The sequence below is a fragment of the Chiloscyllium punctatum genome, chromosome 15, assembly GCF_047496795.1.
Source record: "Chiloscyllium punctatum isolate Juve2018m chromosome 15, sChiPun1.3, whole genome shotgun sequence".
Taxonomy (NCBI): domain Eukaryota; kingdom Metazoa; phylum Chordata; class Chondrichthyes; order Orectolobiformes; family Hemiscylliidae; genus Chiloscyllium; species Chiloscyllium punctatum.
In genome coordinates this window covers 35,812,676-35,826,154 of record NC_092753.1, presented here as the reverse complement: position 1 = coordinate 35,826,154, position 13,479 = coordinate 35,812,676, and the positions used below count along the sequence as shown (strand labels likewise).

The 13,479-nt window shown below is 38.5% G+C and overlaps 1 protein-coding gene across 1 annotated transcript in view; it reads right to left on the bottom strand.

Moving 5' to 3' along the window:
• The window catches only part of LOC140486199 (cilia and flagella-associated protein 47-like), a 482,883-nt gene that overhangs the window by 375,032 nt on the left and 94,372 nt on the right, over positions 1-13,479 (bottom strand). The window contains exon 23 of the mRNA XM_072584990.1: positions 5,613-5,778. Within this exon, the coding sequence (XP_072441091.1) occupies positions 5,613-5,778 (166 nt within the window). The remainder of the gene's footprint in view (positions 1-5,612; positions 5,779-13,479) is intronic.

Below are 13,479 nucleotides of genomic sequence, written 5' to 3'. Positions count from 1 at the left end.
TCCGTTTTAGAGGCAAGAAAGAAAACCAATTTAGCAGTTTAACAAATGCAAAAGCAAGTGTATATGTAAGTAAATTCTGCATATGAAAAAGTAGAAAATAGCTAAATAAATAACAATCCTTAATGAATCAATTAAACATTGTTGCAAAAACATTTCCATTCTTAATATTTTTGATTATTCATATTTAATAGATTGTGAAAATTAATTCATTTTAAATACTGAGGAAGTACACGGACCTGATTTATTTTTTTAAAGGCTCCCTCTTAGCACACATTTTAAAAATAAACTTGTTGGAAATCACATGATATTAGCAAACAGCTAAGTTAATAGTGTTATTTCAAAACTGTTTGAAGTTCAGCTGAGGTGTTTATAATGACAAAATGCCCACAGCTCAGCCTTTGCCACCTTTCTGAGATATGCAAAGTTCTCTGAGGGAGTTGCAAACTGAAACAGCCATTCACCTGAGGAGAATCAAGAAGACTTCCTCTTGATATCTCCTGATAGTATTGTGGGTAAAGGGATTCCAAGGACAAATGCATAATCTAAGGTAAACACCTGTGTCTCGTGACATCTGTCTACATGTGCAAGAACTCCAGACTGAAAATTATATGCACATTTCATATTTTATTCCTGAAAATGAATAATCGTTTGGCCAATGATTTTTTTCAAAGTTAATCTGTGAGAAAGTTTAATTCCTCTTCCTTTAACTGGTGTGTGTATGCGTGTGTGCATACATGTGCATGTTGGGTTGTTTAGAAGTGTAAATATTTGTACTTTCCTATTTCAAAAGTGTGTTAATTAGCTTTGTATATTCATTGACTATATCGAGTTGAAACAATAAATTAATAATTTTGTTTTTAATTAAAGAAATTTGATTGATGGACCTTTTCACTCTGAACTTGATGTAAATAAACAAAATAATTAGCAAAGTTGATATCTCGGCAAAACATTTAAGAATATGTTGTGACCAATACAGGAGTGGGATAAGAAAGAGAAAGAGAGAGACAAAAAGCATGCAACCTCAGTTGCTACATAAAATTGGGGTTCATACAGCATAACCAAACTCTGTAATGTGCAATTCAAAGTGGATTTATTATAATGCAAGATTACTTGTGAAGCTTGTTAAACCATTCTTTAAGTTGCTCCAGCCTTTCTGGAAAGGAAGAAAGTTCCTTGAGGGATTTAAAAAAAATAACCAAAGTTAAACTAACATCACTGGCAGCAAAGTTGAAGTTGCAATTCAAAGAAGAGCACGAGAAAGCTGGTATAATTGAGGTAATAGTAGGGCATCTGAAATGGAAAAAGGGAAACCAAATAGTAAGTCAGTTGAATCAGTTAGAATTGAGATGTAGGTGAAGCAGCTGGAAAAAGAAGAGGAATCTTAAAAAGGACCCATAAACGGGAAAGAGAAGTAAAAATGAAAACATTTGAACCTGTGGAGAAAGAAAGAGCACTACAGAGAATAAAAGGAAAAATAGCATTTAAGAAGTTGGAATGTTGGATAAATGGGGATGCAGTTACTATTCCTTTTGAAATGATGGCTAAACAGCTGAGGTGACCAAAATAAAGCTGGACACTACTTTCACAAAGCCATTGAATGACAAAGTTCATGACATTTATGCCATGCTTTCTGCAGAAGCTTCAACAGATTATGAGATGAAAAAAAAAGGCTATTCTGGATTAGTTCAGGAGACTTACAGGCAGAAGTTTCAGATCATTAAGAAGTAGTCTGAGTAAACTTACTTAGCATTTGAGAGGGTTAAAAAAATACTTTGATCACTGGATGTGGATATTAAAAGTAGAAACTTCACACAAGATCCTTGGGGAAATATTTCTCATGGAAGCATTTAAACCTTCACTCCCTCCATTGATGGGAACACAAAAGAAAATCAGAAAAAATCAACAGTCAATGGAGATGACTGATGATTATTAGTTTGTACACAAACCCTTTCTCTGTCATGCTTACCAACCAAAGAGAGATACTAGGTGGGAGGGTGAAAAGAAGGCAAATATCCAGGGATGAGAAGGCATAGCAGGGAATACTGCAAGATCTTCTCATGCCAGAAAGGAAAGTGCTGAGATTGGACTTGATGTCCAATAGACAAAGTGTTTCCATTGATACAAGGCTGGGCACATCCTTTACAGCTTGCTAAGAGTCGCAAGGTAAACCCATAGGGACTTAGCAGGGTACCAAAGATCATCATAAAGAAAAGGCCATGACCAGGAATATGACAAACTGCGAGGCCAAGTACAACCACAATGAGAGTGTGGAGGAGCTGAACAAGATAGCTGCGAGGTACAGGGAATTATTTTCAAAAGGAAAAATAACTCCTTTTCCTTCAAATAAGGTCAGATATTCAGCTAATTGTTTGAACTTACTGGAAGTTATGTGCCTATGACCTTCCAGAGATTCTCAAGCATCCCATGTAAAATCTGAACAACTGAAACAACTATTGTCCCTGAGAAGATATTTTCTCAGCATCTCAAAATCCCGGGTTCAAGCATATTCTCTGATGAGGAAGTTTCTTTATTTTTCTTTTAATTGGTGAGTTGGATAATTTAGAAGGAAGAATAAATATTTATGTATTCATATTTTAAACAGTGTCAATCAGCTTTACATCCTTGTCAAATAAGTCGTTTATAATCAATAGATAACATATGAGATTAATCTATGTAATAATAAATGGATAATCTTGTTGTTAATAAAGAAACCTGGTTGATGTCTGTTTTACTCTCAACAATGTTACATGATGACTTGGAACTCTAAAATAATATGGGTGTTCATTTTGGTCTGGGAGAAAGGCATTGACAAAGGAAGGGAACCTTTTTAAACTATATGTCGAAATCAGCCAAGAGGGTGGATGAATAAAGAAGGGGAACCAGTTAATCCCTCCATACCCAAGAGTTTAACAGCTTGGGGTATTCCAGCTGAAACCGTGATGAATTGGAGAACCTATTGTAACAACTAATAGAGAAAAAGTATATACTGTAATTAGCCATATCGAAAACTGGGTAAAACATCTAAATATATCTTGTAAACAGTGGAGTAGTAGGACAAGGGAGAGGCAATGTATTTTCTCCAAGCTTGGCTGTTACAATATTAAATGTATGGATCAGAAAAATTCCACATTTGATGCTCAGTTAATGCTGAACAGTCACCAGCTAAGATATAGATAATTGGGATAAATTTTAAAATTGTACAAATATTCAAAACATCTTTTAAAATTGGAGTTGATCAAAATGGAGTATATTAGTAGAAGGAAATGGACACTATTTACTTTAAGTTGAGTTTACTTTTTTCAATGAATGATACAGTGTTACAATACTTGGAAGAAATGCTGGCAAATGGGACTGGATTGATTTAGGATATCTGCTCAACATGAATGAGTTGGACCAAAGGGTCTCTTTCTGTGCTGTATATCTCTATGACTCGAAATACTTGTTTTTACATTGAATTACTGTCATTTTCGGGTTTGTAATATAGCAGAGAAGCACATTTAAACTACAGAGGGATTCTACATTGGTGTAAAGGGATATTCAATGCTTCATACACACACACAAAGATTTGGAGATCAGGATTACGTTCCTAAGAAGAAATCAAGGGTGGTTCAGAAATGTTTTGTCAAAAAATCTTTCTTTGAACCAGTCTGGGAAAAACTCTTCTGTATTGTAAAGACGGTATAGCTTTCTCACAGATCATCAATCTTTGGAACTCTCCAGATAATGGTGCAAGTGGAATCATATAAATATTTTTAAGGTAGAGGTGGACTCAATCTTGACTAACAAGGGAGTTAATGGTTATTGGGTGTAGGTGAGAATATAGAGCTGAGGCCACAATCATATCAGTCAAAATATCGAAGAATGATGCAACAGACTAGGGAATAGATGGCCTACTCCTGCTCCTTTTCACATGTGCATATGTTTACAGAAGTACCTAGAAAAGACGATTTCATACGATAAATCCTACCAACTCCCTTTTACATCTAATGACATTAACCACTAAGATGTCCATCATTAACATTCTAGAGGTTAGTACTGACAAACAAAATTCAAGTGGACAAGTTACTTAAGTACCTTGGCTACCTAAAACAGATCAGAGGCTGAGTATTTTGCAGCAACAAATGCAATTCCTGATGATGCAAATGGCATAACACAGCATTGTCATGGAATACTCGATACTTTCCTGGATAGACCCACCTACAACAATATTCAAATGCTTGACACTAGCAGGTGTGTGAGAATACTTTCACCTGTAAGTTCCTTTCAAAGTCACACACTATCCTGACTTGGATGTACATCGCTGTTCCTTCATCATTGCAGGGATAGGTTTCGAGAACGCCTGATCTAATAGCATTATAGAAATAACTGTATTCTCCTCAGGGATCAAGGAAGAAGGCCCATCTCCACCTTCGGAAGGACAACAGAGGATGGAAAACAAATAAACCCATAGCGAGGTTATCTGTACAGGATGTCTCATTATTGACAGAAAAGGATATGGTAAATTAGGTCAAGGGAATACAAGGCAGCTAATAGGAGGGAATGTTATGGCGTTTCAATGTCAAGGATCAATAAAGTATACTTTATAAAAGACATAAAACACACAGTAAAAAAAAATCTAATTTTATATATTAACAGTAAGGAATGAATGAAGAAAATAGTGTATTAACAGATATGCAATTCCATCAAGAACTCTGATGTAATAATTTGGAAAATAAATGAATCTGAAGTGTGCTTGCAAGGATACAAGGGAATCCAAAATAGATGGGATTATAAAATAGTTGGCGGGCAAGTTTCCATGTGAAAGAGTAAGTATGGATTTTACTGCAAGAACAGAGAGGTTTAGTGATTATCAGAGGTAACTAAAGTGGTTCAAGGAAGTTGGGTTATAGAGCTGTTTTGAAGGGATTCTGAGCATACTTATAGCTTCCAGTGCAATAGTAGGAGCAAGAATAGTTATGATACAGCCAATTTAGAGATTAGGTCTCTTGATATAAGGCACATTTTTAACAATCCAAACTTTAAAGAATTTGATTTGGAACAGCCAAATACAGGGAAAAGCAAGTTTGAGATGCCTGTTAATACACTTACTGGCTGTTTCTATATCTAAGGGAAAGCATGAGAGAAACAGTACATAAGCTGCCAGTTTACTTATTCAAACCACAGTGTTATTTTCCATGAATTTGAGGAAAACAGATGTAATCTCTTGCTCTGGGAACAAGGAAACAAATTTGATTCTGGTTGTTACAGATCCTTGAATTTAGTTTTAGTTTTAGTTTCAGTTTCTAGGAAAACTACTGCAAAGGTTTTGATTTCTTAATAATTAGTTTTCACACTGGACTGGATAGGCCAGATGGATTTTTCTCACCCATCTTTTTGTATGCTTGTATGTAAATCCATGGACTCACTTTAACATAACAAATCCCTTCTTAAGGTAATCCAGTTTGGTTCCCAAGATAGCCTTTGAAGGACACTGAAATTTCTTTATGCTTTTGAAGCAAAACAGCACAAGTTTCAAATTTCACGTTAAGGTATAGACATCTAGAGACATTCACACTTGGAAGCTATTTTTTTAAAAAGTTTCCATTGGCATTTTCTCTTTCCACTGAACTTACCGGTAGCTTGCACTCTGCGAGATGGAGTAGCAGAATTCAGCAATTGTACTTCAGAAGAACCTATAGATATTTCATCATAAGGATCAGGTGGTATAGAACTTGGAGGAGGAGATGGTGTCACACTGCCATTGATAATGACGGGTAGATTAAAGTCATAGGATGCCACCTAAGGCAAGAAATATTATTATTACATATTTCTTAAAATGTTATAGAAAATCTGGAGTGATATTTCTGCTCAGGAAGCAACCAATAAAATATACCCAGACTAGACTGAACAGTGCACCATTTGGCCAAGATGAAGTCCCACTAAAGTTCCTGGCAATATCATAAGCATATACATCTCCTATTTATTAGTGTTATGAAGATGTGGGTGTACTATACTTTTAACAGAGTTAAAAGTTAGCAGAACTACCTGACAACACCAAGTGTTCTGAATAACATACAATGTAACATGTGGTCCAGCTACTGGGGTAGCTAGGGTAACTGGTTGCTTGGAGACAAAAATAGATTGAATTAGGCCAATCAGTTTAAATTATACCCTGAAAAATACCAAATTCCCATCAAGAATTTAGTTCACAGTTTGTGAGAAGATTTGTAGCTCGGGTGCTCGTTGTGGTTCTGTTCGCCGAGCTGGGAATTTGGGTTGCAGATGTTTCGTCCCTTGTGTAGGTGACATCCTCAGTGCTTGGGAGCCTCCTGTGAAGCACTTCTGTGATCTTTCCTCCAGCATTTATAGTGGTTTGACTCTGCCGCTTCCGGTTGTCAGTTCCAGCTGTCCGCTGCAGTGGCCGGTATATTGGGTCCAGGTCAATGTGTTTGTTTATAGAATCTGTGGATGAGTGCCATGCCTCTACGAATTCCCTGGCTGTTCTCTGTTTGGCTTGTCCTATAATAGTAGTGTTGTCCCAGTCGAACTCATGTTGCTTATCATCTGCGTGTGTGGCTACTAAGGATAGCTGGTCGTGTCGTTTCGTGGCTAGTTGGTGTTCATGGATATGGATCGTTAGCTGTCTTCCTGTTTGTCCTATGTAGTGTTTCTGTGCAGTCCTTGCATGGGATTTTGTACACTACATTGGTTTTGCTCATGCTGGGTATCGGGTCCTTTGTCCTGGTAAAATGTTGTCTGAGAGTGGCTGTTGGTTTGTGTGCTGTTATGAGTCCTAGTGGTCGTAGTAGTCTGGCTGCCAGTTCAGAAATGTTCTTTATGTATGGTAACGTGGCTAGTCCTTTGAATTTAGTATTTTGACAATCTTAAAAGCCAATGACATAATCCAATGCTTTGGGGGTATAACACAGGAAAAACATGAACTGTTGGTTGGAGAATTGCCATGCCACCAGCATATAGAGACTGCCTGAAAAATATCTCTCTTAAAGGTACCTTTATCAATCCATGACCTGTGAAGCATAATCCCCAATAAGAAAAGAAGGCATAGGAATACCCAAATACAAGATTCAACAGGTTTTGAAAACTTGAATGTTTAGTAAATCTTAATCAGGGGTTTTTATTGGATGAGTATTGTAGAAGGAGAAGGTAAAAGATAAGTTAGAGGAAGGAATTGCAAATAGTTGTTAGTTAATTATTCACTGTTATACTTTAAGAAATAAAGTTGTTAATTTTTACTTGTTTTACTTGTTTTAATTTTCACAGATTACTGCACAAGATAAATCTTTTCTGTGTTGCTGGTTTAAATTAAGCAGGAGGGTTTACCCCGTGTCGTAACAATCAGCCCAATCAAATGTAATCAAATTTGTGATGAGAAGACAGCCAAAGGGATCTGAAGATATTGGATACAAAAAGCAAGAGAAACAAATCTTCAGAGTAAGGCTGAGGACTCTTGTCTCTGCATCGTGGCTATAATTTTGTGCTTGTCTTCACTGCTTTCAATTAACTTGATTTGGCAAGTTGGACTGGGGTATACAAAGTTAAAAATCACACAACACCAGGTTATGGTCCAACAGGTTTAATTGGAAGAACACTAGCTTTCGGAGCACCACTCCTTCTTCAGGTGATTTTCATCAGTCTCTTCGCAGCAAAAAGAACTCCCCTGATTAAACTGGAAATGGAAGAGACTAATACGATATTCTTGGTTGCACCAATGGGTAGTCCATTAGGTTCATTAATAACCCACAAATCATCCCCAAATTCACCATGTGTTCAAGGTAGCACAAAGATTAAATGGATGATGCATGGTTTTCCCATGCCCTTGCATATCTGTTTAGCAAATATTCTAGGATTTGCCCATGGCATCTTGAGGGATTCTTTATAACCAAACATCAAGAATGGAGATCCATTGTGAGTCATCCCATAGTCCTGGCCTCCCATCCACCTGATCCCATAGTCCTGCAACCTCAATCCCATGATCCAAAAACCACCTTCATCCACCTTTAGCCTGGTGCCTTGGCAATTCTGGATCCCTGCTGGATTCATTGTTGTCAGACTCTCACTACCACCTTGTCAAGGACAATTATAGATAGGCAACAAATTCCAACCAGGCCAGTTTTAGACATTGGGGTTGCTTTAAAACTGAATTTCCCCAGTATTTCCTATGTAGCATGAAATCTTATTTACTGCATGAGCAGTTACTTGCTTTCACCAAACATAGGAGAAAGTGAGGACTGCAGATGCTGGAGATCAGAGCTGAAAATGTGTTGCTGGAAAAGCGCAGCAGGTCAGGCAGCATCCAAGGAACAGGAGAATCGACGTTTGTCCTGAAGAAGGGCTTATGCCCGAAAAGTCGATTCTCCTGTTCCTTGGATGCTGCCTGACCTGCTGCGCTTTTCCAGCAACACATTTTCAGCTTTCACCAAACATAAACAACTTCTAATAAACAAGACAGAAGGAAGGTGACAATATAGCCCACCAAGGCCATGACATCCTATAAGCTGACAAAGAATGTAACCTAATAATAGCAAATTACTGCGGATGCTGGAATCTGAAACCAAAAGAGAAAATGCTGGAAAATCTCAGCAGGTCTGGCAGCATCTGTAAGGAGAGAAAAGAGCTGATGTTTCGAGTCGAACTGACCAGCTTTGACAAAGGGTCAGTTAGACTCAAAATGTCAGCTCTTTTCTCTCCTTAAAGAATGTAACCTATTGTCAACGTAGTGTTTAGGAAAATAAAAGCTTTGTTCCTAAAATAAATGAAACGTAACCGTCATGTGAAGGTCGGATCCCATGTTCACCAGCTAGAAGGATTCAAATGGGTGATCGACACAGGTAAACTCCCAGCCCCTAGAAACATTATATATCAACAAGTGCTCATGGTCAGATGGTAGTTCTGATCAGAATGTCCTTGCAGGGGCAGTAGTTTAGATATGTTACATTAGTGGAAATGGAAGGGACTAATACGATATTCTTGAAGGCGGTTTTTGGATCTTGGAATGGAGGTTGCTGGTCTGTGGGATCAGGTGGGTTGGAGGCTAGGTCAATGGGATGACTTGCAATGGATCTCCTTTCCTGACGTTGGATGTCTCGATCAAATCTAAAATGCCTGATAACAAAGAATCCCTCATGAAGCCATGGGTAAATCCTAGAAAGTCCTCACCTGGGAACTCTTTTTTTCCAAATAGAAGATGGAGGTTGAGGAAAAACCCAGGGAAGAATTTTGTCTAGAGAACAGGACGCTGTCTTTACAACTTCAATGAGAACAACACACTGTGCCAGCAGTGTTCACCTTTTGGCATCAACATCCTAAATTAACATAGTTGGAATACTTATTGCATATACTTAACTAGTGTATTGCATCTAAACAACTGATTCCTAACAAGCTTAAGAAACCATCTGACAATTCCTTAAGAATGGTTGACAAACCATAGTGGGAACCTAAGACGTCAAACCCCAAAAATCTAATGTCAGTGATGCCCACCTGCTGTGAACATTTTAAAAAAAGAGTCTGAATTGAAGATTGAACCACAACCTCCTAACTTAAAATCAAGAGTGTTACCACTCAGCAACGGCTGCCTGGACAGGCTGCTGACCTGCTTAAGAAATGAATGGAAGGCATTTATCATGTTGCCATCAAACTGATTATAGTTAAGGCCTTTGGGACTTTGGTCAGCAAAATGGTTAAAGACAGCTTCTGAATCTGCACAGGCAGAATGCAATTGAATTGGAAATTGTTTGAATGATTTGACTGTTCTGCACTGCAGGTTTATGGGAGTAGAGAAGAATAAAACAAGGTCTGTTATGAAGTGAAACCTTGACTACAGAGCAGTGTGTGAGAACTGAGCAGGACTGCTTATCGCTGGCTGTAACATGTTGATGTGGCCTTCCTTCCTGCTTAGCTTCCTTCCTAATCTGATGATGACCATACATTTGCTCTTTCCCCGGTAAATACAAGGATCATTTAAATGCAGTGCTGTACAATATGCAGCAGACCACAATGATATGTGACACCTTAATATATATAACCACAATATTGCAAGGACCTCCCATCTGAATTTCTGCTGCAAAAGTTCATTCAAATCCTTTAGTCTATCTGTACTGCTTGAGAGAGGTAGGTTACACAAGGGTGTTTAGCACTGGTGTCTGGAGGTGATATCCCTTGCCATCAGCCAAATTGCCACACCTGTTTCAAAGTCAAAAAATGAAGATGCTGGGGATTTTTACTGACCTGCATGATGTTAACTGTTCCTATGATTGGCACTGTACATCAGCCATCCATCAGTCTTTTTTTTGATGAATGTTGCTAACTGATGCTCTGAATGAATAACTATATTAGTATATGCTTAAGCAGCAGGGGCAGGTCTAGATCATATGGTCAATTCAACCTACACACTGAGATTTAATATGCTCACGCTCAATTACCACATGTATCAGGTTAATCACGTTTTGCACATAAAGGATCGACAAGTTCTGACCTGTTACCTGTTCAGATGAGTAGGAATAGTAATCTATTTGCTGGCCCTCGAAATACATCATTGGTTACACCCCTTTTGCAGCTGTGAACTGCAGACTCAATAATTTTTGGTAAACTGAAAGGATGTGCATGTCACTGGCAACTTGAAGGAGCACTTACAAATCACATTGAGGGGTTGGGTAGGGTTCTGTGATAACCCAGGTAAAAACAAGGACTGCAGATGCTGGAAACCAGAGTCTAGATTAGAGTGGTGCTGGAAAAGCACAGCAGGTCAGGCAGCATCCGAGGAGCAGGAAAATTGACATTTTGGGCAAAAGCCCTTCATCAGGAATAGAGGATCTGTGATAACCTATCAGGAGAAGCTGCACTACTCTCCAGTCAGATCCAGAAATGTTGATTTTGATTGATAAACCCAACTGAATGCTAAGCCCACTGTAGCCCTGCTGTGAACCTCGAGCCATTTCCTCAGATGTGGGCCACGTTGGTGGGTCAGAGAGTGCACAGAACATCTGCAAATTTGAATTAGAATGAAACAGTATTAGCTACAGCATCAGCAAAAAAACAGCCAATGACTGTGAACTGGAACCTCATTTCCCTGGGAGGGCTTCCCCAAAAGCACCAAAGGCAAATCCAAATGTTGGTTGAGGTGGGAATCATTTGGTCTGGAGCAGACATACATTTATCTGCAACCCCATTCACTCCGAGCAAGTAAGGGGATGACAAAACATCCATTAAGGAAATAGCCATTCAGTATGTAGATGCATTCAAGAAATGGAAGCTTTAGTTAGAAAGTGAACAACCATTTTTGTCATTTAGTATAACAGAAAAGATTTCTGAAGATACAGTAGTTCCAGATAATTAAGTGATTTGCTCATTTGATTAGGAAAGTAAAACTCTCCAGCAGCTTGATGAACTGAATAACTATTTTCACGTCCCATGGGTGCCAATGAGCCATTGTACGGATGGAAGGTGCCCCCGTCATCCATGAACAAACAATTCAGTAGCTGGATTACTTGCATAGAGCTCTTTAAACAGCAAGAAATTTCACCAAAAGCAAAATTATGCTGCTCTGTCAGAAATCTAGCACATGACTTGGTGTAAAATGGAGCAAACAAGATCCAATTTGGAGGACAAGTACACTGTGCTCTGAGTAATGTATTAATTCAGGGCATTTGCCAGATGTCTGGCAGCCTTCAATATGCCATTAGACTCCTTACTTATGTTTCAGGCTCTTGCACTGAAATTTATATTGATATTTAGTCTGTCCTGTTCATGGTTTTTCAGATACATTGCCTAACTTAAAGTAACTTTCCTTTGGAGCTAGCAGCAGGATGATTCATCCCAGCTGCATAGCTCGCCTAAGATCCAGAGTTGGCCTGAAATCAGTCCCCATTCCATAACTCTTTCCCACTCTCCCTGGAGACTTACTTAGAAAAGCAGCTGGCCCAAAATCCACTAACTGGATCTGGTAAGAGTCATGCAAGGAGGAAAAAAATGTCACTGGCAGGTCATCTTGTGTATGCCGATGAGACCAAGCATCAATTTCTCAAGTTCTCAATGAGCCTCCACAATCAGGCACAAGAATTATTCTTTGCACACACTGGGTCCCAGCAACTAAATTAATTTTTAGGCTTTCTTTTACTATTTCCCGAACATTTGCTAATCCTATCCCAAGCTTCCCTCGAATTCCACATGCTTCGATTTTTCAATTTTGTTGCACAAAGTTTATCATTTACATTCTGAAAGCCAACATGGGATAAATTACAGACAATTCCCAATCCAACATCTCAGCAACCTCCTCAAAATCTTCCCAAGTCAGACATGATCCAATCACAAACTGATTTATACTGATCAAAATGCTCACACAAGGACGATGAAAAAGTGCATCAACAATTTGATATTTTTAATGAAATACAATTTCAATCAGCATATTTTTGAAATATTTAATTGCACATTATTCAATACTTCACTCTTCTTGTAAAGTTCTGTAAGCCACTGCTGCCCTCAAGTGGCTTCAACAGAGGTATGCATATAACTGGAAACCCTAAGCTCTTCTTTCAACTTGGATATGAATGTGGAGTTCTGCAGTAGAATTCCAGTGTCATTTCCTATCCTAATCAAGTGGGAGATATTAGTTGTCCTGAGACCAGGACACCATTTTGCCAGAGTGGTAGCTGGGGATCAGAAATCTGAGCATGAAGCAAAGGTAAATGTCTGGAGGCAATCAACATCAAGGCAGATTAAAAGAGAGCCTGAGAGGTTCAAATCTTTCTAGTGGGGATTGGAGGAGTGTTGCTCCTCCCAGTTCACAAGGCAATAAAAAGAAAATATCAATCATATTTTCAGGAAGTTGGGGAGAATAACAATGTCTACTCCTTCCTAACAGGTAAAGTGGGGGGAAAAGTAATTCAAAACCAAGGCTTACGGAAAATAGTGCTAGCAGTTATTGACCTACTTCCTTGGTTACATGTGCAGCCTACAGGCAATGTATCCAGAGTCAGCTGATAATACAGGGAAATAATTCACAATCATTTACAGCGGTTTCCCAATCTTTTCCACAATTTGGCACCTTTGCCTCCAAGTACAAAACAATAAGGAATGAGAACAGGCCATTTAGCCCAATGAAATCACAGCTTTCGCTGACAACTTTTGTAATTCAGACCCTACCAGATCCATGTAAACTGCATTTGGATAAAAGGTGTTAACGTGACTAGTTAACTTTGTTTCTCTTTTCACAGAGACAGCCCTGATCTACTCAACATTTCCAGAATTTTGTGTCTTTATTTTTAAATTTAACATAGTTATGCCCGCTTTATGGGCCTAAAACAGTTGCAAAAATGACCAATTTAGGAGAATAGCAATCAACAGCCAGTTTACTTGCCAATTCCAGCTCTTCTTAAGGAAGCCTTCTGCACTCATGTTTTTAAAGATAGTTGTTCGTGGGATGTGGGCATCACTGGCTCGGCCAACATTTCATATTCATCCCAAATTGCCAGAGGACAGTTAAGA